This window comes from Eretmochelys imbricata, chromosome 10 (assembly GCF_965152235.1).
Source record: "Eretmochelys imbricata isolate rEreImb1 chromosome 10, rEreImb1.hap1, whole genome shotgun sequence".
Classification (NCBI taxonomy): Eukaryota; Metazoa; Chordata; order Testudines; family Cheloniidae; genus Eretmochelys; species Eretmochelys imbricata.
In genome coordinates, this window is record NC_135581.1 from 30,964,673 (window position 1) to 30,988,617 (window position 23,945).

The window sequence follows — 23,945 nt, forward strand, 5'->3', positions numbered from 1 at the left end:
TGTCCTTTTCAAGGGGAGCTTGGTGGGCCTGTGTGGAAGGGAGGCAGCGTGGGCCATAGCCCCATGCCTCCCCGTCCCCTTTGAGGAGACTAGAGCAACCATTGCCACAAAGACCATTCCCAGAGCCCAAGTCCTGTGGTTGTGCCTGGGCTTCGGGCCGAGGCACTGGGGATGGAGAAAAGCTCCCAGTGATCTCACCTCCCTTGCACACCCACCCCGCTGGTCTTGGTGCAGGGATTCACTCACAGCACCTGGTCAGAGACAGAAAATGTAAAACTGTTATGGCCAAGGTTTGGTGGCAAACGGACAGCCAGCAAGGTCTTGTGGTGTGCCGCTAGGCCACGGTACTGCTGATGAAAAGAGTTGCATTAGTGGCTCACAGGTTGTGGCTGGAACTGGGGATAATAGGTGTGAAAGTGCCTTTCTGGTGAGTGTCTCTCAGCTGCTGGCTATGTCCGTTCTCTATAAGTAAGTGGGATCCCATCATGTCCATTGAGGGTGCAGACATGAGATAATCCTCCAGTGTTTCCTGTTACATAATAATAGCAGGTTCCCACAACCATCCTTATTTCACACAGTGTTCAGCAGCGAGAAAAGCTAATTGGTTGGCTGTAGTGATGTTTTTGTGATGTCATTTGCCTCTCAGCCTAGCCGGAGTTTCACTGCTCCAGTTGAGATTCATTTCTTCAAGCTAATTTCCAGTAACACCAACCCCAAAAGTTCAAAAATCATGAGCCAGACCCTAAAACATCACGAGAGTGGCCCAAATAGAATGAGATTTTACAAAATGATTAAATAATATTTTCCGGTCTGTCCTCCGATTATTGGCATGCCCCCACCCATGGAACTCCGGCAATTTCCAGCCCCTGCTGCAGGTTCTTTCACTAGAGAACCCATCTGAGATCAGGGCCCCACTGTGCTAGGTGCTGTACAAATGCAGCGAGAAAGACAGTCTGTCCTGAAGAGGCAACATTCTAGTGCAAACTATAATGGTGTGTTCGTGACATAGGAGCGGGAACTAGCACTCATCAATTTCATCCCACACAGGGAGCCATTAGAGGGGAACCATTCCTGGGCAGGACTCATGGTGGTGACCTGCAGGTGAAAGGCTCTATAGCAATAGCAACACCCTGGAGAATCCAGTTTCCATACGTGCTAAAGTGACACCTGCGAAAGTGAGGTTGCTTTCTGGAAAGACACATTTATCTGATCAAACCATGACCTTTTCGAACTGACACATGCAGAGTCTGCCCCAGTCTAGTCACACCAGCACAGTCTCTCAAACACGGCTCTTCTTGAGTGTATGCTCAATCTGCCAAATCCTATTCTTAAAGGGACAGCGCCAACTACCCCAAATTCAAATGCAACAGTAAAACAATATTAACACAACACCCAAATTCACTGCTAAATACATCTTGCGACAGAAAATCCTTCCATCAATTACTCCAGGGTCCTTATACTAACTGTAATACATCTACCTATTGTATTTCACCCATGTGTCATCAGCCAGATTCGCATACACAACCTTCAGATCCACAGCATAAACCTCTTCTACTGACGCTTAAAGAGAAACCAGTGAGGAGAAAAATATGCTGTTATCCTCTTATGTGGATATAGCCCATAGAGGGAGCCAGAACACCTCCATTGCCAGTGCGTTAAACAAGTATTTGTCAGACAGTGGTGGGACACTGGGTGGCCACTGGCAGGTTTCTTGGTTTCTCTTTCTGGCTGAAGAGGAGATTGTAAGCTAGTGGTTACAGACAGCCTAGCAAATGTAACAAGCCTGTTTGAGTTGTCTATGAGGAATGAATCCAAACTGCTGGATGTCCAAGCATGAGTATCTACCTCTTGAGCTGAAGAGCCAGATGGAGCAGAGTAGTCAGACATTTGTATATGTTGACTAGCCACTAGAGGGTGACACAGAGACACTCTGTGTAAACCTGGATACAGACACACCTAATTTGCCATGTCCCTTCCATACAAGGCTGTGTGGCAAAGTGTTTGGGACTTGACTCTGTTATATTAGAGAACTCGGGATCTATTCCCAAATCTGCACGCTCTCAGTTATCTTATCCGAAGTGGGCGGATGACAGTTACCCCCCAAGGTTCCAATATCAGGTCTTGGCTTATAATAAAGATTGTGAAAAGTAAAGAAATAGCAGCGCCCACGGTGGAACAGCCGAGACTCAACCTTCAGGTCACTAGCTTTGCAGTTCAGTGCACCTTTAGGCTATTGGTGCTCCAGAGTCAGCAACAGTGGACTTATTAATGAACTGGATGCCTCAGGCCATTGCTATTGGGCTTCAGCCTTTTGCCTGTCAGTCACCAGTCTGTAACCAGCCCAGCTCAGGAGGGATTAAAAGTTGTTCCTCTCTAATGGCTGTCTCAGTCCCCTAGATCAGATGTCTTTGCAGGAGGTGTTCAGTTCCAGCTCCCACGCCACATAATTACACTTTGTGCTGATTGGCAGACTCAGCAGTGAAGCCACGGGCCACAGAGACAGACTGTTACCTGTGAGCCGGGCTGACAGTGCATTGTTTGGGCAGCTCGCCCGGACACTGCTCTGTAGACAAACCAAGGACTTTGTTCACCAGGCTGTGCATGAGCACTAAATCCACACCATTTTTTTAAAGCCAGAGTTTGCTGTTATATGCCAGTTAGTTGCAAATACGCAAACTATCCCATTAAATAATCTGCATTAAATGTCACACGCAGAGCTCCACGAAAGTCAGCCATTGTGAGCTTTAAGCCTCATAACCCTGTGAGGCAGCCAAGTATCATTATCGCTATTTTACAGCTAGGGAAACAGGGCGAGCAGGTCAGTGATTTCTCCCAGGTCACAAGTGACGTCAGTTGGAGCATCAGCATTGATCTTCTGACTCCCCATCCTCTGCTTTAGCCAGACGAGCATAGTGTGAGTCATTCTTGATCTTTCATATGCTTTCGCAAGCTGATTTTGGGCCAGCTTTTCAATAAAGCTCAGGGTCAGCTCTGTTAGGTGATGCGTTCTTTTGAAAATCTAGCTGCACGTGCCTGCTCTTTCGCTTGTTTTTGTGGTTTTAGTGCTTGTTTTTTGCTTGGCTTTCTATTTGCCTGTGCAGTATTGGTGCTGGTTTTGTGTGCATCAGGGCAAAAATTATTTCTTTAGCATCAAATGAAGCAAACAAATAACTATTAAATTCTTGAGGCACCAGTCAGACAGACAGTTCAAGACAGCAAATAGGGAAAGTGGTTGCATTAATTATTATTTCTTTGTGGTAGTACCTAGGGACCCCAACTATGGACCAGCACCCCTCCTCCCCCCACCCCGCACCAGGCACTCTGCAAGCACAGAGAAAGATGGTCTCTGTCCCAAAGAGAAAAGGAGTACTTGTGGCACCTTAGAGTCTAACAAATTTATTTGAGCATAAGCTTTCGTGAGTTACAGCTCACTTCATCAGATGCATGAAGTGAGCTGTAGCTCACGAAAGCTTATGCTCAGATAAATTTGTTAGCCTCTAAGGTGCCACAAGTACTCCTTTTCTTTTTGCAGATACAGACTAACACAGCTGCTACTCTGAAATCTGTCCCAAAGGTGACTCTCCATCTGATCCACATGTCCCTCAGTCAGTGCCCCATCAAAGAGCAGCCAGGGCCTGCACGTGTCTAGGGAGAAGGGCTGAAGCCACACCAGCCACAGGGCAGATCCAGTGCCCTGCTCTGCTTAGCAGATTCACCACCTGCACTTTATCAGCGACTGCAGAGCAAGCAGTCAGTGCTGTTGCCATTCCATTGAGCTGCTGAATCAAAGGCCATGTCAGGGGGTGTTGGGGTGGGGAGGTGGCATGGCCGGAGCATGCTGCCTTCTGACTGTTCCCAGCTGGCAGATGATGTCTTGGGGCCAATTGCCAGCTGGCATAGCTTGGAACTTCCTCGTGGCTGCTCTAACTTGAACTGCAGCTGGGGCAGGGATAGTACCATACAGAGAATCAACAAGCAGTAACTTGCCCTCTGACAGCACCCTCCCCACTTCCTGTTCTGCGCCTCCCCACAAATGTGCTGGGCAGATCTTGACTCAAGAAAGAATCTGGCTCTTCTTCAGTAACTTATTGAGAGCCCAGGATCCTGAAGGGGATACTACAATCAGGGTGAAAACAGCAAGAACCTTCCAACAGGAGAGGACAAGGGTGTGATGGAAGGTTACAACCTACTACCTGCTGTATCCATGTTATTATTGCACTGTTCTGGATGAAATGTCAGGCTACCCAAATATAGGGGTGGGGTGTCACCCACAAGTGTAATCCCTAGTTCTACTCCAGGTAACAAACATTCTCCTTTAGCTCAGGTGCTAGGGACCTATGCTTTGGAGTTGGAGGAAAAGGCCAAATAACTAGACAGGAACACAGGCAGCCAAGAGGATGGAACAGTTCAGAAGAGACCAAACTAGAGGACTTAGACCCGTAACGGAGCAATGTTAGCTCAGAAGAAAGCAGCCAGACAGCAGAGTGTAAGGTGGACCAACAGAAGGCTATAAACCAGACTGGAGGGCTAAGCATGGATGTCAGGGCGCCATCACCAAATGAACACTGGTTTAGTCCACAGGAAAGCCATTGTCTCGGTAGAGCCAAGTGTAATAGCGAGTAAAAGCATTCCTGGGGGGCTGGTTTCAGAATTCCAGTTCATCTGGGAAAGAACACAGTGCATTTGTTACTTTGTAGTACACTGATATCTAAAACCAGGGACTTCTTGTTCTGTACAAATTAAAGATTGTACATTTATACCGTACCTGGCTGAGGGTCCTGGGTTCAAGGACGCCTACTGTGAAATGTATCACTGCCTGAGCAGGGCTGTCCCTAGGGAGTGCGGGGCCCAGGACATAGGCGCCGAGTTTCTAATCTGCTGGAGGGGGCTCCCTCCTAGCTCCACCCAGGCCCAGCTCCACCCCTTCCCCCAAGGCCCCATCCCCTCCCCACCTCTTCCCGCCCCCACCCCTTCTTCCTCGCCCAGTTCCGCCCCCTCCCCTGAGGGCGCTGCACTCTTGCTCCTCTCCCCTCCCCCCCAGCGCCTCCTGATGCCACGAGCAAAACATGTGATCAGTGGTAGGCCCTGAGAGGGAAGGGGGAAGCACTGATCAGCGGGGCCCGCTGGTGGGCAGGAGGCACTGAGGGGAGGGGGAGGTTCTCGTAGGGGGGCTCCTCCTCATCCCCCCCACCCTCCTGCCAGCCTGCCACTTGCCTCCTCGTTTGCCTCCTGACCCCGCTCGCCCACCCACCCGCCTTCCGGCTCACTTCCCCGCCTGCCTTCTGCAGGCCCCCCCAGAGAGCAGGGCCCGGGGCAGTCGCCCCAATTCGCCCTACCCTAGGGACGGCTCTGTGCCTTAGTGTCTGTGCAATGAATTTGTTACAACCAATTGGACACTGGCCAACACCTTTTCCAAATCTCTCTCGTTGTGCAGTAAAATTGTGACGTGTGTGTTAAAATAAAAGGTGCTACTGATTGTGTGATTCGGTCTTTTTGTGGGTAATTTCACTCAGAAAAGTCTTCATGATTCTGCTAACACACTTAAAACTGGCCTCATAAACGAAACCTCATCAGAGTCTAGAGGACTCCTAACCACTGTGGTGCTGTGGCAGGCTGAGAGTAGGTGCTTGCTAATTCTACCTTAAACTACTGGTGTCCTAAGAGGGTGAACCGTGCATTAAAAAGCAGTTCTTACGCAGGAAGGAATAAATTATGCCTCTGAAAAGGCAGTACCATGCTGGGACAAGAGCAGTAACAAGCAGCCTTGATCTATGTTTTTAGGTGTCAGCAGTGCTATTCCCAGTGCTGGCCTCCCAGTGTATTCTGATGTGCAAGGGTCTTGGTTCATGGCTTTAAGCACTGGGCGCCAAATGGTTGCAGCTCCTATGAATCTCCTACTTGCCCCTCCATGGCTGTAGTAGCGCATAAGCCTGGGGAGGCGTGTTTGATTCCTCCGTATGCCCCATGAAGCTACATAGCCTGGGCCATGATCTGGCCCATTTTAGGGGAATTCAGCCTGAGAATAACTATTGTGGACTTGCCCAACTTTGCAAGTGTGGGGGTTCCATGGGCCAAAAGTCAGCCAAAGTGCTGTGAGGCTGACTGCAAATTCTGATTGGTCACAACTGCATAAACTGGAACCAGATTGGCTGCTTTAAGCTATGTCTGATGGGCCAAGTATTGCATATGCCCAAAGTCTTGGCTAGCCAGCAAACAGCACACAGAGGCACCTGATCATTCCCAAACGTGAGCAAATGCAGCTACGCGGCTGCTGAGTCACTTATGCCAGGTCAGTGGTGTGAGGGAATTACGGCGCAGAGCCCAGAGTTTACTTTCAGAAGAATCCAGTTTTAAGCCTTTCTTTAAAAATTTGGACAATTTCCAAATCATTTTTGTTCCACAGCTTTTGCAGAGACTGTTCCGGTTTATTTAAAAATATGGATTGAAATTGTTCATTAAAATTTTCAATTTAAAACTGTTTCAATTTGGAAATGTTTGGTTTGGTTTTTTGTTCTACATTGTTCCCTCATTCCCTCTTATTTGTCCTTTTTCCAACTTGCTACTTGGAAAGGTGGGGAGGGGCAAAGGAATGGAAGAAAAGACAGAAAAAAGGTAAAACAGAAAAACCCAAATCTGAAAAGCCAAAGGAATGGAAGTTTTTCATTTTGGAGTTTTGTTGAAAAAACAGAGCATTGTAAACCAACAAAAACCTTTATTTAAAATATCTGTTTCTGAAAAAAAAGGCCATTTTTCAACTAAAAAAATGTTTCATTCAAAAAATGGCAACTGGCTCTATTAAGCTCCTGTCTCCTCAGCCAAAACCTGGTCCACCCTCCTGTTTTAGGGGCAAGGGAGCATGTGTGCCTGCAGAGTAAGGCTAAGCGTGCAGTACTGGGCAAGCTCACTCCTTACTCACACCCAACACGCTTCCCGCTACTGCTTTTGCTGGAATAGAATATGTTTGTGCTCCTTCCTGAACCTGATGCAATGACTTGCAGGGTCCAGATCCACGTGTGGAACTGCACAGGGCTCAAACTATTGAGAATGCCACAGCTATCATTTAGTGACTCAATAGCTGAGCATTGGGGAAGTGTGTAGGGACCATGTTTTCAGCATAATATAATAATGCATGAAATGGACAGACCCATCTTTAAGGTTCTTTACTAAAGAATTCATGGAGGGGGAGAGGAATGACCCAGCATTACATGAAGGCTGCTGTATGTGTCCACCTTGCCAGACAATATTCTGCATGTTTGTCTGACTTTTGCATGTCATGCTGAACATTGTGCATGTTCTCTGTGTTTTATGGACCTTCCCACTGAAGGGCCAAATGCTGCTCACCTTCCCCAGGCCTGGCTTCTGTAGAAGGCTGAGGCTGCCCATGCAAAGTGGAATGTGAGCCTTTGTATGTGAAATGCAAAAACCACAACTAATGTGACATTGCAGTTAATATTTCAAATAAACAAGAGCCCAGAAATAAAAATGTGAACATTCCCCCAAATGACATCCCATCACATCCCCAATCTCACAGCAACTCAACCCTACCTAGCTGGGGGCTTTTAAAGGAATCTCATGATTCCTGGCATCAAATTTGTAAATATTTCTTTATTTGAAGTGGCTGTCAGCTCCCATTGCTTTCAACAGGAATTTGAACATGGCCTTCTGTCACAATGGTGACCATTTCCTACAGCCTTTGCACGGGGAAGTGAGGCTGACCATAATAAAGGTGCATCAAGGTGTGTGGGGTAATAACTTTTATTGGCCCAATCTCTGTTGGTGAGAGAGACAAGCTTTTGAGCCCCACAGAGCTCCTCTTCAGGGCTGGGAAAGGTACTCCCAGCATCATAGCAAAATGCCAGGTAGAAGAGCTTGTTTAGCACAAGCAGTTAGCACATATTCTAAGGCATCGTTTTTTTGGTTGACCGACCCCTTTTCAAATGCAGTGTTAATCATAGATCCCCAACAGAGAAAGTGATTGACAGAAGTATATGTGTCCTTCATATAAACATGTATTGTTAGCTTTAAGAAAAGACGTGTAAGAGTACTTACAGACATCAGTGAGATGGGTGTGCCTGCGTCTTACTGCAGAGTCTGTCTATCCTTGGTGTGATGGTTGACAAGCAAACATGTAAATCATTCTCCACTTCCAGGCAGGACCTGAACTTTGTCTTCCTAGCTGTAATGGCAGAGAATGATGCTTCACATATATATGTTGTTGGGAAAGGTAGTCACACTTCCATTGCTTCTGTAACTAAAATTGGGTACTCTGCAGCAACTGTTGGCCAAAACTTGGCCAAAAGTGGCAACGAGTCTGTTCCTGAAACTTAATTTTCAGTGTACGGTCACAGGAGAGTTCGAGCAGCTCCTAGTCTGCTTTTCCACTCAAACAGCATAGTATGACATAGTAAGAGTTGAAAACGGATCCCAAACCCAATCATATTCCTTCCAGTTTATATTTTTAAAGTAAACACTGATGTACTCTGCCAAAGTTGAAAGGTGAGCAATGATCCTGTCTCTCACACAGTCAATTGTCATGCTGCTAGTACCGAGAAAATCTGTCAGTAGCAAAAGCACATCAGAGATTCCATTAGTTTGCCAAATCTCTACTTTCTTCCGAAATGCTGCAGTCTTGTCACTCACCTCAAGTATGGTTGTATTGCCCCCTTGTGTGGACGGGTTCAGCGCATTCAACCAGTTAATAATGTCACAATCCATATCAGGTCAGAAAAGTTTGCAGCGATCTTGGGATTGTGCCCAGAAAGCAAACCCAGCAGCTCTTTGTGAAGCTCAAAAACTCTTTCCAACATTCTGCTGCGAGATAGCAAACACCCTTCCGCATGAAACAATAATTTGTCATATCCTGCACCAATTTCTAAACACAGCTTTGCAAAAACGGCGTGAATTCCAAGGCCAGGACTTTATAAAATTCACAACTGTCACAGCTACATTTAGCATATCGTGTACTTTGGATTCCATTCTCTTTGATGCAAGGGCCTGGCGATGCAACGTACAATGAGTTACGATTACCTGTGGGTTTGCAGCTTGTATTCTTTCTACAACACTATTCCTATTTTCTGTCAGAGCAGCAGCACAGTCTCTGCAAACAGCAATGCACTTCTCCCAATTCAGCAATTGAGCTTTAATGAAATTATCCAATAATTTGAATATTTCCTAACCTGTTGTCCGTTCTGGTAACTCCTGACAAAAAATGTCCAAAATGTCCCCCAGCCAAACATAATGAACAAAAACTAATAACTGTGTTGCAGTACCAACATCAGCTGTCTCATCAAGCTGAATTGCAAACTATTCACAGGTACATAGTCTTTCAGTTAGCTGTCATTTGACATCATTTGAAACCTCGTCAATTCCTACTAACTATATTGTTAGAAAGTTGGAATGGCCTTAAATTTCTTTGCTGCATCTTCACTTATCATCATGTTGCTCTTTTCTACAGCAGCTGAAAGAATCAGGTCATCTCCAATGCTATGGGAATTTTTACTCTTTGCAGTCTGAAGTGCTGTTAAGAAAGATGCTTGCAGAGCCTTTTCTGGAACCGATGTTTCATTTGTCATTTGAGTTTTCTGTTGATTGTATTCTTTGGAAAAAAGTCTGTGGATTTATCTTTCTATTGAAGGTGCCTTGTTGTGCGCTGTCATTTCAACTTTGCAGGTTTCATTGCTTCGTTTTATAGGATTTGTAAGCATACAATGCATTGCAGTCACCCATCACTACATTCCATAAAACCAAAATCAGTATAACTTTCGTCAAACTTTCTGTTCTTAATTTGTTTCTTACTACTTGACTGTGCATTATCCATGGCTTCAGCACAACTAGCAATACTAGTATGAGGACATTTTAAAAACTCAATGTAATTTGCTCACACACTGTAAAAATATATTCCACTTCCACCCGCCAAAGACATCTCAGTCATTTCTGCTTTCGATTTTTTATGTTGATGCTTATGTAATGTATTTTGGCGCTGTTCATGCACCACAGAATATGTTGTGTAAACAGCAACAGTAGATCTGCTGCTTTTAATAGTTAGGCAATGCAGACATGAGGTGAGATTTTTAAAACCTTTTTGTAATATTTTGCGGGGTCCCCCCTGCCCTGTGCAGTCTCTGAGGCCCCCGTGCTGTACATGGACCCCAGCTTGAGAACTGCTGTGCTAAAGGACCATTCAAGGCACAGTGGCCTGCAGTCATAGGTCAAAAAGAGGGGGCTAGTGGGTTACAAAATGTTGTAATAATAGAGGTGGACACCAATGCTCATGGTTTTCAATGAGACTGAAGCCAGGCCGTAGTCAGGAAAGATGGCTGTCACTGTGTTCTACAGCTTGAGGGCTGGACAGGAAACTATGAGGAGACAGGAGTGTGGGGCAAGAAAGGAGGCTGAGGGGGGTGCAGGAGATGTGGGGAGAGCGGAGTGACTAAGGGAGTGCAGGGGGATGTAGGGGCAGGAGGGAGGCTGAAGGATACAGAGGTTGTGGGGAGCAAGAGGGAGACTGAGGGGGGAGGAGGATATGGGGGCAGGAGGGAGCCTAAGGCGGTACAGGGAGATGTGCCCAACTCCACCCCCAACTCCACCTCCAAAGAAAGAGTGCCAAAATAGAAGTTCATCCCGAGCAGCATTTTCCCTAAGGCCGGCCCTAGGACTGAGACAACATTAGAGGGCTTGATTGTTCAGCAGCTGAAGAGTTGCATTAAATCGCAGACCAATCAGAACACTGAGTTCAGCAAAAAAAAGGAATTGATAATTTAACAGCCAGATGCACAGGCAGGAGGGCACTGGGATGGGGGCTTGTGGAGGCTATAGCAACCCCAAATTTTGCCTTAGCCCCCCCGGGAGCTACCCCTCCCAGTGCAAAGGTCAAACATTCTGCAGAAGTAAGGGTGGCATAGTATGGCATTGCTGCCCTTCCTTCTGCAGTTCCACACTGCTCCAGCTGCCCAGCTTTGAAGGCAGCGCTTGCCACCGGCAGCAGCACAGAAGTAAGGGTGGCAATGGGGCACTAAGTCTGCTGTGAAAAGTGGTAGTGACAAAGTTTTTTTGCCCCCCCTTTCCCCCGCTTTGATACAAATGTGTTTTAGTCTTAATTTAAAAGCAGCGAGAAAAGGTAAATTAATTTTAAACAATAGGTTATAAATGTAGCATTTAAAATAGTGTTAAATATAAAAAAATGTGTCAGATCGGGTGAATGGCCAACGGCACACAAAGGCACCCCCTGTGACTCATGGCCAGGCACCCCTCATTACTGGTTCTTCTCTCCCCTGAACTCGCTGCTGTTCACCGAGTGTCCGGTGTGTGTGCGGCAGCAATCACCAAGGGAAATCTGCACAAGGCAATGCTGGTGGAATCAGCCTACACTCCCAATGGAACACCTATGTGGACAGTGGCAGGGAGAGCCAGGGTAATGACATGGCGAACAGCTGGTATCCAGCTCTTTGTCATCCTGCACCTGCACAGCCCAAATGAAGTGTATCTGGAGGGATGCACGGTCAAGAGGGCTGGCTAGAAAACAAGGACTCCAGGTGTTTCAATGCTCAGCTTAACTTTTAGGTACCCTACCAGCTAGTAGAATCCACAGGCCCAAGTTAGACACCTGGGCTCCCTGGACAATGCCTGGGGAGAGTTAGGCGCCTAAAAAAGGGAGTCACCAGAACCAGCTCGCTGAGCGGGGAGTGTCCTACACTAGCCCGGAGGAAATGCTGAGGGAGCAGGGCCTCAAAGGGAATTAGATGCCTGGATCCAGGCTGGAGGGAGGCACCTCTCTCCACTCAGCAGTCTCAGCCATGACCCCTGTCTTGGAGTGGGATGCCTAAGCCAGGCCAGCCCTTTCTCAGGTGATGCCCCCCATTGCCCTTACCCAATAGCCCAGCAGTTAGAGTGCTCACATGGGAGAGCCAAGTTCAAATCCCCACTCTGCTGATGTGGAGCAGTGATCTGAACCGCAGTCTCCTCTATGCCAGGAGACAGCCTTAACAACTGAGCTATTGGGCATTCTGGATGGGCAGGGCTGGGGGTTTCAGATGTCCTGGGGAGTTAGGTGCCCAGCTCCCATCCTATACCAATGGGGTTTGCGTGCCTGAAGTCCCTTTGTCTCCTATGAAAAGTCCAGCCTGGATCTTTAAGTGCACCCCCTCCCAGAGCTCCTTCTGCTGATGCTGCTCCACTGTGGCTAGGGGAGCAGAACGCACAGACTCTACCCCTGGGTAGTTCACATCGTGGGGTGGGGGTGGGGGTGGGCAGGGTCCTGGACACATGCCCTGCTGTCCCCTGGGCAGGCAGGATGAATCCCAAAACAATATGGTTCTGGTAATATCAATATTTTAACTCAGGATTGGATGTTTTCTGATCGAGCTGCTCTAGGGGTGATTGTGGGGCAGCTCTCTGGCCTGCCTTATGCAAGAGGTCAGGCTAGATGATCGCAGTGGTCCCTTCTGGCCTTGGAAGCCATGAATAGCTACATGACGGGTTAAGGTTTTATTCCGATCTGTTGTGGCCTTGGGACCGGCCATCCTCTCCTTTCTCTGAGCAGTGTTTAGTTAGGGTGCCCCTCCCCATGGCCCTGGACAACAGCCGTGTGCCGATTTGCTTGGCAAAGGGCATGTTGGATAGCACAGAACCAGGTACATGGGTAGGGTCTGACCTTATAAATCCAGAAATGGACTGACTCAACTTGTATCTTTTACAAGACCGCTTGGGCCTGGTTTCCTGAGGTGCTGAGCCCCTGCTGCATCCACTGCCTTTTCTGGGAGTTGTGGGTGCCTGGCCCTTGAATATCTCACCCTAGAGATCGAAACATAAAGGGCAGGATGTTCAGAAGTGCTGAGCAACCACAGCTCCATTGACTAGAACTGAAGCCAGGACTCCTCAGCACTTCTGAACTCAGGAGCAAGGACTACACTGATGACGGAGATTTGCAGTCTCCTCGGGAATCCTTACTCCTGTCACAGTTGCCATTTCTCATATTGCATTTCTGCTATAGATGTGTTTTCAATCAAAGAAAATCGAAGGGTCTTAATTCCAGTTAAGAGATGATAGGAGGTGGATTTCTAAGCCCCTCTAGAAGATGAACAGTGGATTAGGTGTATAGAAAAAATGCAGTCTCCTTTAAGGGCAACAGATTTTTTTGAGCTTCCATATAAATGCTTTCTTAAATGCTTTATGTCCCTAGATATTTATTCTAAAATTGATCCTTAAACTCTATCAGAGAGCCCTAAACACAAAATTCAAGGCTGGATTTAATAGTCTATTGTGTTGTCCTCAGAGAAATTTTGAAATGATGGCACCATTTACTAGTGATGCTTTATCATAAATGTCAAATTAGGCCCAGCAGACTATATCATGGGGAAATGGGCAAGTTGCAGGGTTTATCCTCATCCACTACCACAGTTGCTTAAACCAGGCTGTACAGAAGAAAACCGTGTACTGCCATGGATTTCAAATATGACTCCTACACTGGGTTTTTGAAGCCTTTTAAAGTAGTTGTTTGTGAGGTGTAGAATTGTACATGTAATGGAAAAAGAAGAGGAATTTTTGCAGCTTGCCTCTTTTAGTGGAAGCTTTTGCCTTCTGTTTCAGATTGCTGTTAGTAGAGGAAAACAATCAGAAACTGTTTAAGGTTTATGATCATATAAAACTGTAGAGTATTCACAAGAGGGGAGTAGAGCAGGGAAGATGATCATTTTGTCATTGCGGTAAGGAATATTTTAGCAATGACTTTAGGCTGGCGATGTCTGCATGGGGTGGGAGGGCCCCGCAGTTGGTTCAGTGGTTCCCAGATCCAAAGCCACATGCCCTGGATTTCCCACTATACCCCAACCCCTCTTGGGGAAGCAGGAGTTAACCCCAGAAATAAAAGCTGCAGTTAACAATAAGAGAACACTTTTATCTGTGCCGAGACAAGCCTCTATCGGTATGGAGGATGATTCAAAGGAGGGTCCCCCCGGCAAAGGTACAATGTGCCCAGCACCTAAATATACAGGTTAATGCTCTCTAAAGCCACTAAAAACCCCACCAGCCCTAGTCTCTCAGTCCCAAGTAGGGTATGTTCTCCCACCCCCACAGGTTGCAGTGCTGCATACAGTGCAATCGTGGAGTCCTGAGTCCTGGGCTCTGCTGTGCTGGCTGGCAGTTCATGCTCCCTGGACAGACCAGGACTCTCCAGGGCGGAGGTGGCTTGGCTGCTGCCACGCCCCAGGTTCAGGTTGCATTTGGCTGGCTCCTTCCAGCTACAGAAAACAATGTGCAACCCTGAGCCACAAGTTGCATGGGACACCAAGGGCACTGACTACCCCCCTGCCCCACCCAGGGCAGCAAGGGCACTGAGTACCCACCCTGCCCCATCTGGGGCACCAAGGGCACTGAGTACCCACCCACATACAAGACACTGGGCTCCCACCACACCCAGGCCACCAAGGGCACTATGCACTCACTCTGCCAGGGCCACCACCTGCCCACTCCTCCGTGGACACTAAGGGCTCTCCCTCTCCCTGTAACTGTCCGGCCAAGTGGATCTGGGATATTGGGTTGGTTCCGGGCCGAGCTCCCGTCCTTGTGTGAAGTGACATTGCTCCCTTCCCATGGGACTCAGGTGGCCTACAGCCAACCCATCTCCACTTGGACAAAGCTCCTGGCTGCGCCTGCACAGTGACATCCCTCCCTTCCAAGAAGCAGGCAGTCCAAGTAGGATTCCCTCCCTGGCCCTGCTGAGTCACAGCTCAGGATGATGGGACTTTTCTGAGGCACTCTGCTCTGCCCTAGATGGCATGTTCTAGTTTCTCCACTTTTCTTTTCTTTCACAGGGACCCCTATTGTGTTTCCTTTCTAAAGAGCTAAGCTGGGTGTGCCATGTCCATGAGAGCACCCTTCTGTCAGGTATCTCAGCTGTATTAAGCCAGTACAAAAGATTTGTTTATTTTAAACTCGGAGATTAGGCCCTGGTCCAGCAAGGCCCCCAAGAATGTGCATAGTCCTGTTGAAATTGAGGGGTATGAAGCACATGCTCAAGTGCTTTGCTGGATCGTGGCTGTGATGCTGGCAGACCAGGTATCAGTTCATGCCAAGGCCCCAGGGCTCACTGAACACTTACAAATGCATAGCTGGAAACCAGTCTTGCTTCCCTGTGTGTTAGCATCATCATAATAGAGATTAGATGTTTTGCTGAAAAGAATGTGTCTAGTGTTTAGGCTTTATATTGATCTCACTTATAACCTCTACAGCCCATGGTGTAAAGTTGTATTGAGTATTTGCTTTGTAAACCTCTGTAATTGTGTAACTCACCAAAAACAGGAAAAGATGCATTGGTTAAGATAAAGTTACAAGATGGACCATTGAAGGCAAATGAGGTATTGTGTAGCCTCAAAGGAGAGAGGCCCCATTGATTGCATTCCTAACTCCCTCCAGAAAGGAGAGACCTGCACATGAACTCATCCCATCAATTTGGACTCCCGAGTGGAGAGGATAAAAATCCCTGACAAGGAGAAACTTTTATGCAGTCTGGACTCTGAGGGGCAAAGATTCCTAAACATAAGCAAAGAGATCCCCATGCTACCTGGCATGCTTAGCCCTGAATGACATTCTGAAGTGACAGATTATTACAACTCTGTCACCTTTTGAATCAGAAACTGAAACTCATTTGTGCTTATCTGTTGCCTGCTTTAACCCGTAAATAACTCTCTCCTTTTTTTACCTAGTTAATAAATTCTTAGTTAGTTTACTATAGGATTGGCTATGAGCATTGTGTTTGGTGTGAGATTTAAGGGACAAATTGACCTGGGGTAAGTGACGGGTCTTTTAGGACTGGGAGTAACCTGAATATTGTGTGATCTTTGGTGGAACTGACCACTTATCACATAATCCTGCTTGCCTGGGTGGCAGGCTGAACTGCAGAGCCCAAGAGGACTGTCTGTGACTCCATGGTAAGACTGTTACAGTGATCCAAGAGTTCACATTTGTTACTGGGTTGGTGAAATTTATCTATAGAACACACCAGCTTGGGGTCTCTGCCCTATTTTTGACAGTCTGCCCTGAGGTTGGCACTCAGGGTTGTGAGCCATTCCAGACAGTATGACAGTGGCCTTAGGAACCTGAGGCTAGATTCTCTCCTGCACTTAATGCACAAGGGAGTGGAAGGGTGGGAAGATATCAGGCAGCTGTATTTGGCTCCCTGGGTCTGAAACCGCAGTTGCTCTGGCCCTGTCTGTCCAGGAGCTGCTCTAACTTACTCAGGGACCATAGAACAGCTGAGAATTAGCACAGTAGGGCTGCATTTTGCTCCACCTCCTCCCCTGCCCCCAACACCACCCCTCCTCCCTGGACATGCTGGGCTGGGGGGTTCTAAGATGTGCAGTTACAGCTAGATTCTGGTTCCCTGAACCACTGGTACAGCACAAAGGAGCCAAATCGCAAATGTCTCTGCCTTCCCCCCGCGCATCAGAGTCTTGAGAGACCGAATATAGCTCAGCCAGGGCGGCAGTACTTAATGCTCCCTCCTGCTTCTCAGGGGCCCGAGAGAAAATTATTTGTGGAGCACATCATTCAGTGAGATTTGTCTGTGCAGCCTGGGGAAAGCAGCCTGTGGCAGTCAGCTGTCCCAGTGCCCGGAACAGTTACACTGGGCAGGACTCTGTACTTCCTGTGGCTGAGGAAAAGAAGGAAAGACCTCCCCTTCCTTAGTTGAGCAATAGCAGGGGCTTGCATGAACCTGCCGCGGTACTGGTGACTTGACTCAGTGCAGCCCCTCCACCACTAGCTTGCCAGACGCCTCCCCTGCCACTGCATCTGGGAACCATGATGAAGTGCAAGGACACTGCTGAGAAACAGCCAAGGGTCAGGGCATAAATAGTCAAGGATGACATCACAATGCTGCACCAGGCTGTCCACGCTGGCCTACAGGAACGAAAGTATTTTCCCCCAGCAGGAGCCCTGGTCTCTGAGCAGGGAATGTCACAGGTCCTTGCCCTGCCAGGAATGGGGACAAGGCCAGATCTCGCCTTAGAGGTGATTATTTGACCACAACAGTGGCATGTTCACAATACCCGACTATGCCACAGCCCAGACCCGGTATTGCATACCTTGTATAAGTGGAGCCAGAGACCACCAGGGGGTCCATGACAACCCAAGCCAATGAACTAGAACTGTCATCTGCAAGGTCTACCAGGACAACAAAGTCCCCCAGGCCAGTCTAACTCTGACACCAGCTGGGATAGGGGCTTGTGGAGCTGCTTGCGGCCAGAATTCCCACAATAGCGTTATGCCAGGACTCACCTGTTATGGTACCCCACTGAGTCCATTGTTTGCGACGAGGAGGGAGGCTCTGCCTTTTACAGGAGTGAGCAGGAGTGACTTCTTTAGGCATGGGGGAGAACTGCATTTCAGCCAGTCTCCCTTCCATTCAGCTGTCCATCCATATGCCATCACTGGAGCATTAGTCAGTGTTTATTTGGTATCCCCCACTGCTGCCCGGCTTCTGGATTCCCCAACAAAGGTCTCCATATATTAAGTCATTGAGAAGATGGGAAATGTTGATATGCTGGGTATGATTCTCATAGTGGCTGCTTTTTTGTAAAACTGCTTCTTCCTTGGAGACCAACTGGGGGGAATATGGCACAAAAGAGATAGGTGACTCATGGGTGTAATACTCATGGGCGATGGGTCTTGTATTGACATATCAGCTCTTAGCACAGGCCCGGAGTGGGGAGTGAATATTTGTTTGCTTGTCTTTTTCAGGGCAGCGCAACACTCAGCTCTAAACGTTACTAAAGTGAGAAGGACCAGGAGTGGCCACAATGCTCAGAAAACACCCCCATGTTCTACATCGAGCTCCTCCAGCGATACATCAACCAATGCCTCGCTTTCATCAGAGCCTGTCAGCCAGACCTCCATGGGGCAGAACCCAACCATGCTGGAAGCTGTTCACATCACTCAATTGGCCCCAAGAGTAGCATCAAGACCTAGAACATTGGAGCAAATGAATCCAAAACTAGCAACATCAGGTTCCAGTCCAACCAATCCAAGACCAAATACATCATCTCATTCTGCCAGCCTCAGACCTAATCTAACATCCAGCTCAGCCAATCCACAGCAAGACCCAGAATCCCAGGCAGAACTCAATCTGACCTTCTCATATTCCTGTTGTCCTCACACAGCACAAACTCTACAAGCCTCACCATCAGACCACACAGTGATTCCAAGCAGGAAAAGCACAAGGCCTAAAGTGACAGCGAACCCCAGTGATAGCTCGCAATCTGCTGGCTACTCCAATTCTGGGTCCACACCTCCAGGAAGGCGTCTTGAACCGTCTCATGAAGATCCCCTTTGCAAAAGGTATGCATCCGGGTAACGTGTTTAGATCAGACAGGCACTGGGGTTCCAGCGTGGAGGTCACTAATTCATTTGTTTATTCTTTTTTAAAAATAACTGAGTAAGCAGTTAGCACACAGAGTTATACCAGTGAATGATGTAAACATGGCGTACCAGAGATATTCATGGTCCCTTGTTACACTGACAGTTGGGAGCCAAGCTGGTATTTGGTTCAATAAATCAGTTTGTAATCAAGCAGCAGCCAGACCCACAGGTGAGCTATTTTCTATACTGTGCTTGGGATGGCTTCATTACACACAAGTGGGTAGGACGGTTCCTGAGTGCAGCGCTGGGAAGTTGCACTCACTGTGGGTTGGTATTTTAATTTGGGGTCAAGGCTGCACACCTGTTGGGCTTCCTCCTCCTAAGTGCCGTGAGCAGTTTGTCTGTGAGTATAAATATTTGCTTATATTGTATTTAAACTGCAAACACTGCAGCGCTCCAATCACTGAAAAGGCCACACTTTACGAGTCATGGATGTTACAGTTTCAGGGTAATTGCACCTGTACCCCCTCTTCGTGGCCCACTCCAGGACTGCCCAGTCAGGTCTCAGGCTTCCAGACAGCTCCTGTGTCTGAGCAGGGACCCATGTCCCACTCCCTTCTGACTGGGGGTTGAAAGCTGCTCAGCTCCCTGTCATACACTGAGATATCCCCAGCCAGCCAGGCTGCCTAATGGCCAGCGCCTGTACTGTGCTTTCTCTCCAAGGGCTATGGCCTGTGTGTGCCAGTGGGTACAAGTGACCACATGACTCTACCAAAGGAAGCACATTTATTATAAGGATACGAGCATCACAGAGAAAACATGCCAAAAACAATACAAGGATTTTAATGCTCACTACAAATACCAGGAATCATCCACTATCCACATGGGCAGTCTGGTATGCCAAGGTCTTTCCAATCCTTCCACAACACTTGGGACCACCCTGGGACCAAGGGGCCCGTCTATTTACTGAATCAAGAGGAAGGTTGTGAGCTTTTGACACCAAAAACTTTGGTATAGCTAGTCTCCAGAAAACCCAGTTTGGCCCAGTGAATGCAAGCCACCCCTGGGGGTGGTGTCTTTGGAGTTTACTCACCTTGGTCACTCCCCACTGTTTTTAGTTCCTGGAGGAGCTATGGTAACCCTCCGCCATGCAGTAGAACACAATCCTATATAAAGTATCACAAATGTAATACAATGGTCCCCAAAGATACTGCATGGAGCTGCCATATCTGTCACATCTGCCCCATAAAGAAGTTGGTATAATGAGGGCACACAAGTGGCATCCTAAGGGAACCCACAGGTTTATTCCCTGGGTGGCATCACTGCCAATACCTTTTATCTTTTCAAATTTCAACAACTCAGATCGTAAACATTCTTCCCCACAGTCCAGTTCCTTTTCTGTGTCCCACCCCCTCAGAGGTTGGGGCCTGGGGACCACTGTGACCTAACCCCAGCTTCTCTGGGGGGAGAAGGGAGAGTATTAACCCCCCTCTCTCATCCCCACTGTGTTGGCCTTTGGTTCCCTACACACTGAGACAAGGTGAGCAGCAGTTCTTCCCCCCACTCTACCCCACTCAGGGTCCTTTACATTTTCACAGCCCATCAGGCAGCCATAACCTGGAGGAAGAAGTTGCCCCATCTTCCTGCTGTAGTTACTTCTGTCATCTCGCATGCACTTTATTTGGGCATTTCCCACCCTTGGGTAGGTGTCATAGATTTGGCAGTGCTCCGCAAGGGCTCAGCTGGAAACAATGGCATCACTTTGCTCAACATTGCCTCAGGTTCCCTCAGGGCAGAGAGCTATTTCCCTGGTCTGGGCCTCAGGACTCAGAGAATTTACCTTTGGACTCATCACTGCCATAGGACAGGTGGCTGTTTCTCACACACACACAATTCTAGCTATCTGGTTACATACGCTGGGCAGTGGTTGCTCTTGATTTCTCAGCCAAGGACATTTAGTGAGCAGCAGCGATAACACAGTCATGCTGCATGTTTTGTGGTGTAACATAGGCCCTGATCCTGCAAATACAGGAGAAACTTTATTCACATAGCTAAAGTTTCTTACATGCTAATTATTTGCAAGATCAGGCTGCTTTAAGGAAGCTGTGGCAAACTTAGCTCCTGCTCCAAACCCCACTGAAGTCAATGGGAGGAGTTCTAGTGCATTGTCATGGGGAAATCATTCCCTACGCCATGCTGACCGCAGCACAGCTCCTCTCCTAAGCAGTGGTGTTACCAAGGGCCAGATTTGCCAAAGAGCCAGGACCCGATTTTCAGGTGCTCAGCACCTGCAACTGGAGTCAGGTTATCAAATGCTTAGCTCCCCTCAGAGCCCAGCATGACACTAATGGCCAGATTCTCAAGAACTCATCACCCAAGATACACACAACATGCTGTGTGCTTCTGAAAATGTGGTTCTTCATGCCAAAGCTGCATCTTTCCCCAGAAAAGCAGAAGGCTAAAACACTACCTATCTGTTTGTGCACCATAGCTAAGGTAACATTGCTACTGGAATTTTAATCTGGGCATTTCCTGACTGCAATTTTTAAGTGTGCAATGATCACATTTCATTAATGTAGTTTTTTGACAGTTAATTTCCAACGAATTTTTGTGAAAGATAAGAAAGTTGGTGAATATTAATATCCACATTTTAATGTCCACGGGGTTTATTTTTAATTGTATTTTAACTCCTCCCATGCCCATTCTATGCTCCAGCCAGCTCACATTATTTGAAACACACACACACACACAAAAACCCCCCAAGTTTTCAGTACAAATCGTTCAGGTATGCAGATATCCAGCCATGAAATAGAAGCTCCCGACCAATGCTCTAAACTCCAATAGAGCTTTCCTACAGATTTTCCAAAAGGCTTTGTAGATCATACCTGTGAGGTGATCGGGGCTGGGAAAAGTCTCATTCCCAACTCTGCTGTTTCCCAAGTGTGACTGCATAATCTCCTATCAGTCCCTTTGTATTGGTTTGGCTGCATCTGCACTGGGAAAAAATAGAAATGTAGAGCCAATTCCTGACCCAGCATTCAGAGGGCAAGGAGCCTGACCCTAGGTGGCCCAGCTGGGTTCTGTGCCCAACGGGTCTAGCTAGATCCTTTTAGCAGAAGGCCCCTTTGGCTGCACTACAGCCACCCATCCTGCTGGAGGTGGACTATGGCTCCAAACATGGTCGGTAGCGTCGTGATGGGGGAGTGACATCAGTGAGCGGTGGGGTTATCCCAATCTGATTGACAGCTGAGAGACTTCCCACTAGCACCATGCCAGCCCGACCATCCTCCAAATTGGTCAGGCCAGCACAGAGACCCCTACTCAAGAGCAAATGGCAGATACTTCCCTTGGGAGCTGGCCCTTAATTTGTTTAAATGCTAAAAACAAAGAATTTGCAGAATGCAGCCAAATAGTGAAGGCCTTAAAATCACAGCACCGTCCCTTTCTTTGCACCCCAGGCTTTCAGATTTTCTCCTGTTGCGGCATTCAGGAAATACTTGATGATGCTCTTCCTCCAAGTCATGCCAGCCCGAGCCCCCTCTCAGCATGTGCAATGCTGTCACAAAGAGGGCAGGACCCCACTGAGCACTATCAGAAACTTAGCTCAGTGTGTTTGCCCAGAAGTGATCTGGCAGTATCCTTGGTACTTTCCCCCAAACCCAGCAAAGCAGAAGCTCCTTATTAAGGATGATGTCTGGGCCGGGCTATAAAACTCCACCCTTGGGATAAGCACCACTGGAAATTTTTACAATAGGAAAATTTATTTCTTCCCCCACAACTACAGTGAACAAGGAGGGCAGAACTGCCCTGGCCATGTCTTCTCCAGTCTTTGATTTCCACCCCCCAGTGCCCTCTGTGCCAGGACTATTTGCCACTTGGGTCTTTGTGCTAATGTGGTAGGCACTGTGTTGGCCCACATACCAAGGATGGAACCAGGGATCTCCAAAGCTATACATGTGAATTGCTGCAGCTTGAGGCAACCCTGCCAGCTGACCGCTTTAACAGACTCACCTCCTCTAGGGATCAAGCAGAGGACATGTAATGCACACTGCTCAGTGGGCTAGCTTTGCTCTCCAGTTCGAGGTAGCTGATACAAAGGGCCCAGAGGGCGACAATGAGTCTGGCCTATAGTGTGTACATCCATAGCCTGAATGTGCAGTTGGCCTGCCATAATGACCCAATTCTGGCTACATCCCCGGTCCTTCTGTGTTCTACCCTAGCCACAGCGTGGATTGCCCATAGCTGCATGCAGCTTCTCAGTTAGCAACCACAGGGTGCATGGCTTCAGGCCCTAGCCCCAGCCCCAACATGCAGCTCTGCCTGTGTAGGAAACGCCCCCCATGACTGTATTCCCAGCCCCAATATGCACTGTTCCCTCCCACGCCCTGTCTGCACTGCCACAGCCCGGACGCGAGCAATCCTCCGAAGCGCTGCGAGGGCTGTTGCTGTCATATAGTGCTGGATGCCCTGCCTTCATGATGGAATGTCCCCTTATGTCAACCACGCCTCCACTCACAAACATACCCTCCCAAGTTCTTTCTACCCCGGCCCCACTTATGCGGTGACCCCCAGATCTTACTGGATAGCTCCCTCAGGACATACCTTTTGGAGGGTGGGAGAGAATCTCACTAGGACAGTGCCCAAGCCCTGCTAATGACAAAATTCAAGCATTTAGCTACAGCTCTGAATGGCCCCAGACTGAGGGTATTTGGGGCTGGCCCCTGCGCAGAGTCCCAGACCCTGTACTGATAATTCCGCCCAGCAGCTAATTTTGAATGAACACTGACTGTCCTTTGACTACCACCTTGTATCTATTATTAACATCTCTTTCAGCAGGAGATTTGTAACCCTGAAGGAATTCCAAGCCATGGAGAGAGAACTGGACAATGTAAAAGAAGAACTGAAATGCCTGAAGTGGAAGGTGAGACATATTGGTGACCCTGAGCCGCCTCACCCAGAAGACAGCAAGCGTTACAATGGCTATACCCTGACTGAGCTTAAGGCAATGGTGCAGTTTGAAAATGACCCTTACAAAGCGGCACACAAAATCCTAACTGCTCTCTTCAGTGATGTGTACTTGCTGCAGCACTCTGTCGCTGAACAGGCCTGCAATTCGAACTCAGCCCCCATGCCCAAGATAGACCCGGAGCTGTACATGGTGTACTGTAACATTCTGAAAAGCCTATTCCCTGGAATCAGCAGCCAAACCCTGAGAGAAAAGACACAGCGTGTGCAGAAAAGAATCCAGAAAGAAGTCCAATAAAACCAAGCAAATCCAGCATCTACAGAGGCCCAGGAACCCTGCATTCTGTACAGATTTCAGAGCACTGAATTGTGACATTGTAGGTTACCTCTATCTGCAAATGCTTGGTGAGCTCTGAGTCTGTCACGCTATCCTCTCCTGAGGAGACAGGCCAGGAAGACTTTCTGTGCAGCTTCACATTTGAAAGAAAATGCCCCCTTAGAACTTCTTTCGACATACTGATGTTCCCTTTGGTTCCAGCAGCAGCAAATGCTGCCAAAATAAGCCAAAGAAGGCACTGTGTGTGAGGGAAAGGGCCTCCTCTCATGGCTCCATGGAACACGGCTCTCAT

The 23,945-nt window shown here is 48.0% G+C and overlaps 1 protein-coding gene across 1 annotated transcript in view; it reads left to right on the plus strand.

The window, feature by feature from the left end:
- The window catches only part of GSG1L (GSG1 like), a 118,624-nt gene extending 95,010 nt beyond the window's left edge, over positions 1 to 23,614 (plus strand). The window contains exon 6 of the mRNA XM_077828796.1: positions 23,185 to 23,614. Within this exon, the coding sequence (XP_077684922.1) occupies positions 23,185 to 23,614 (430 nt within the window). The remainder of the gene's footprint in view (positions 1 to 23,184) is intronic.
- The last annotated feature ends 331 nt before the right edge of the window (positions 23,615 to 23,945 follow it).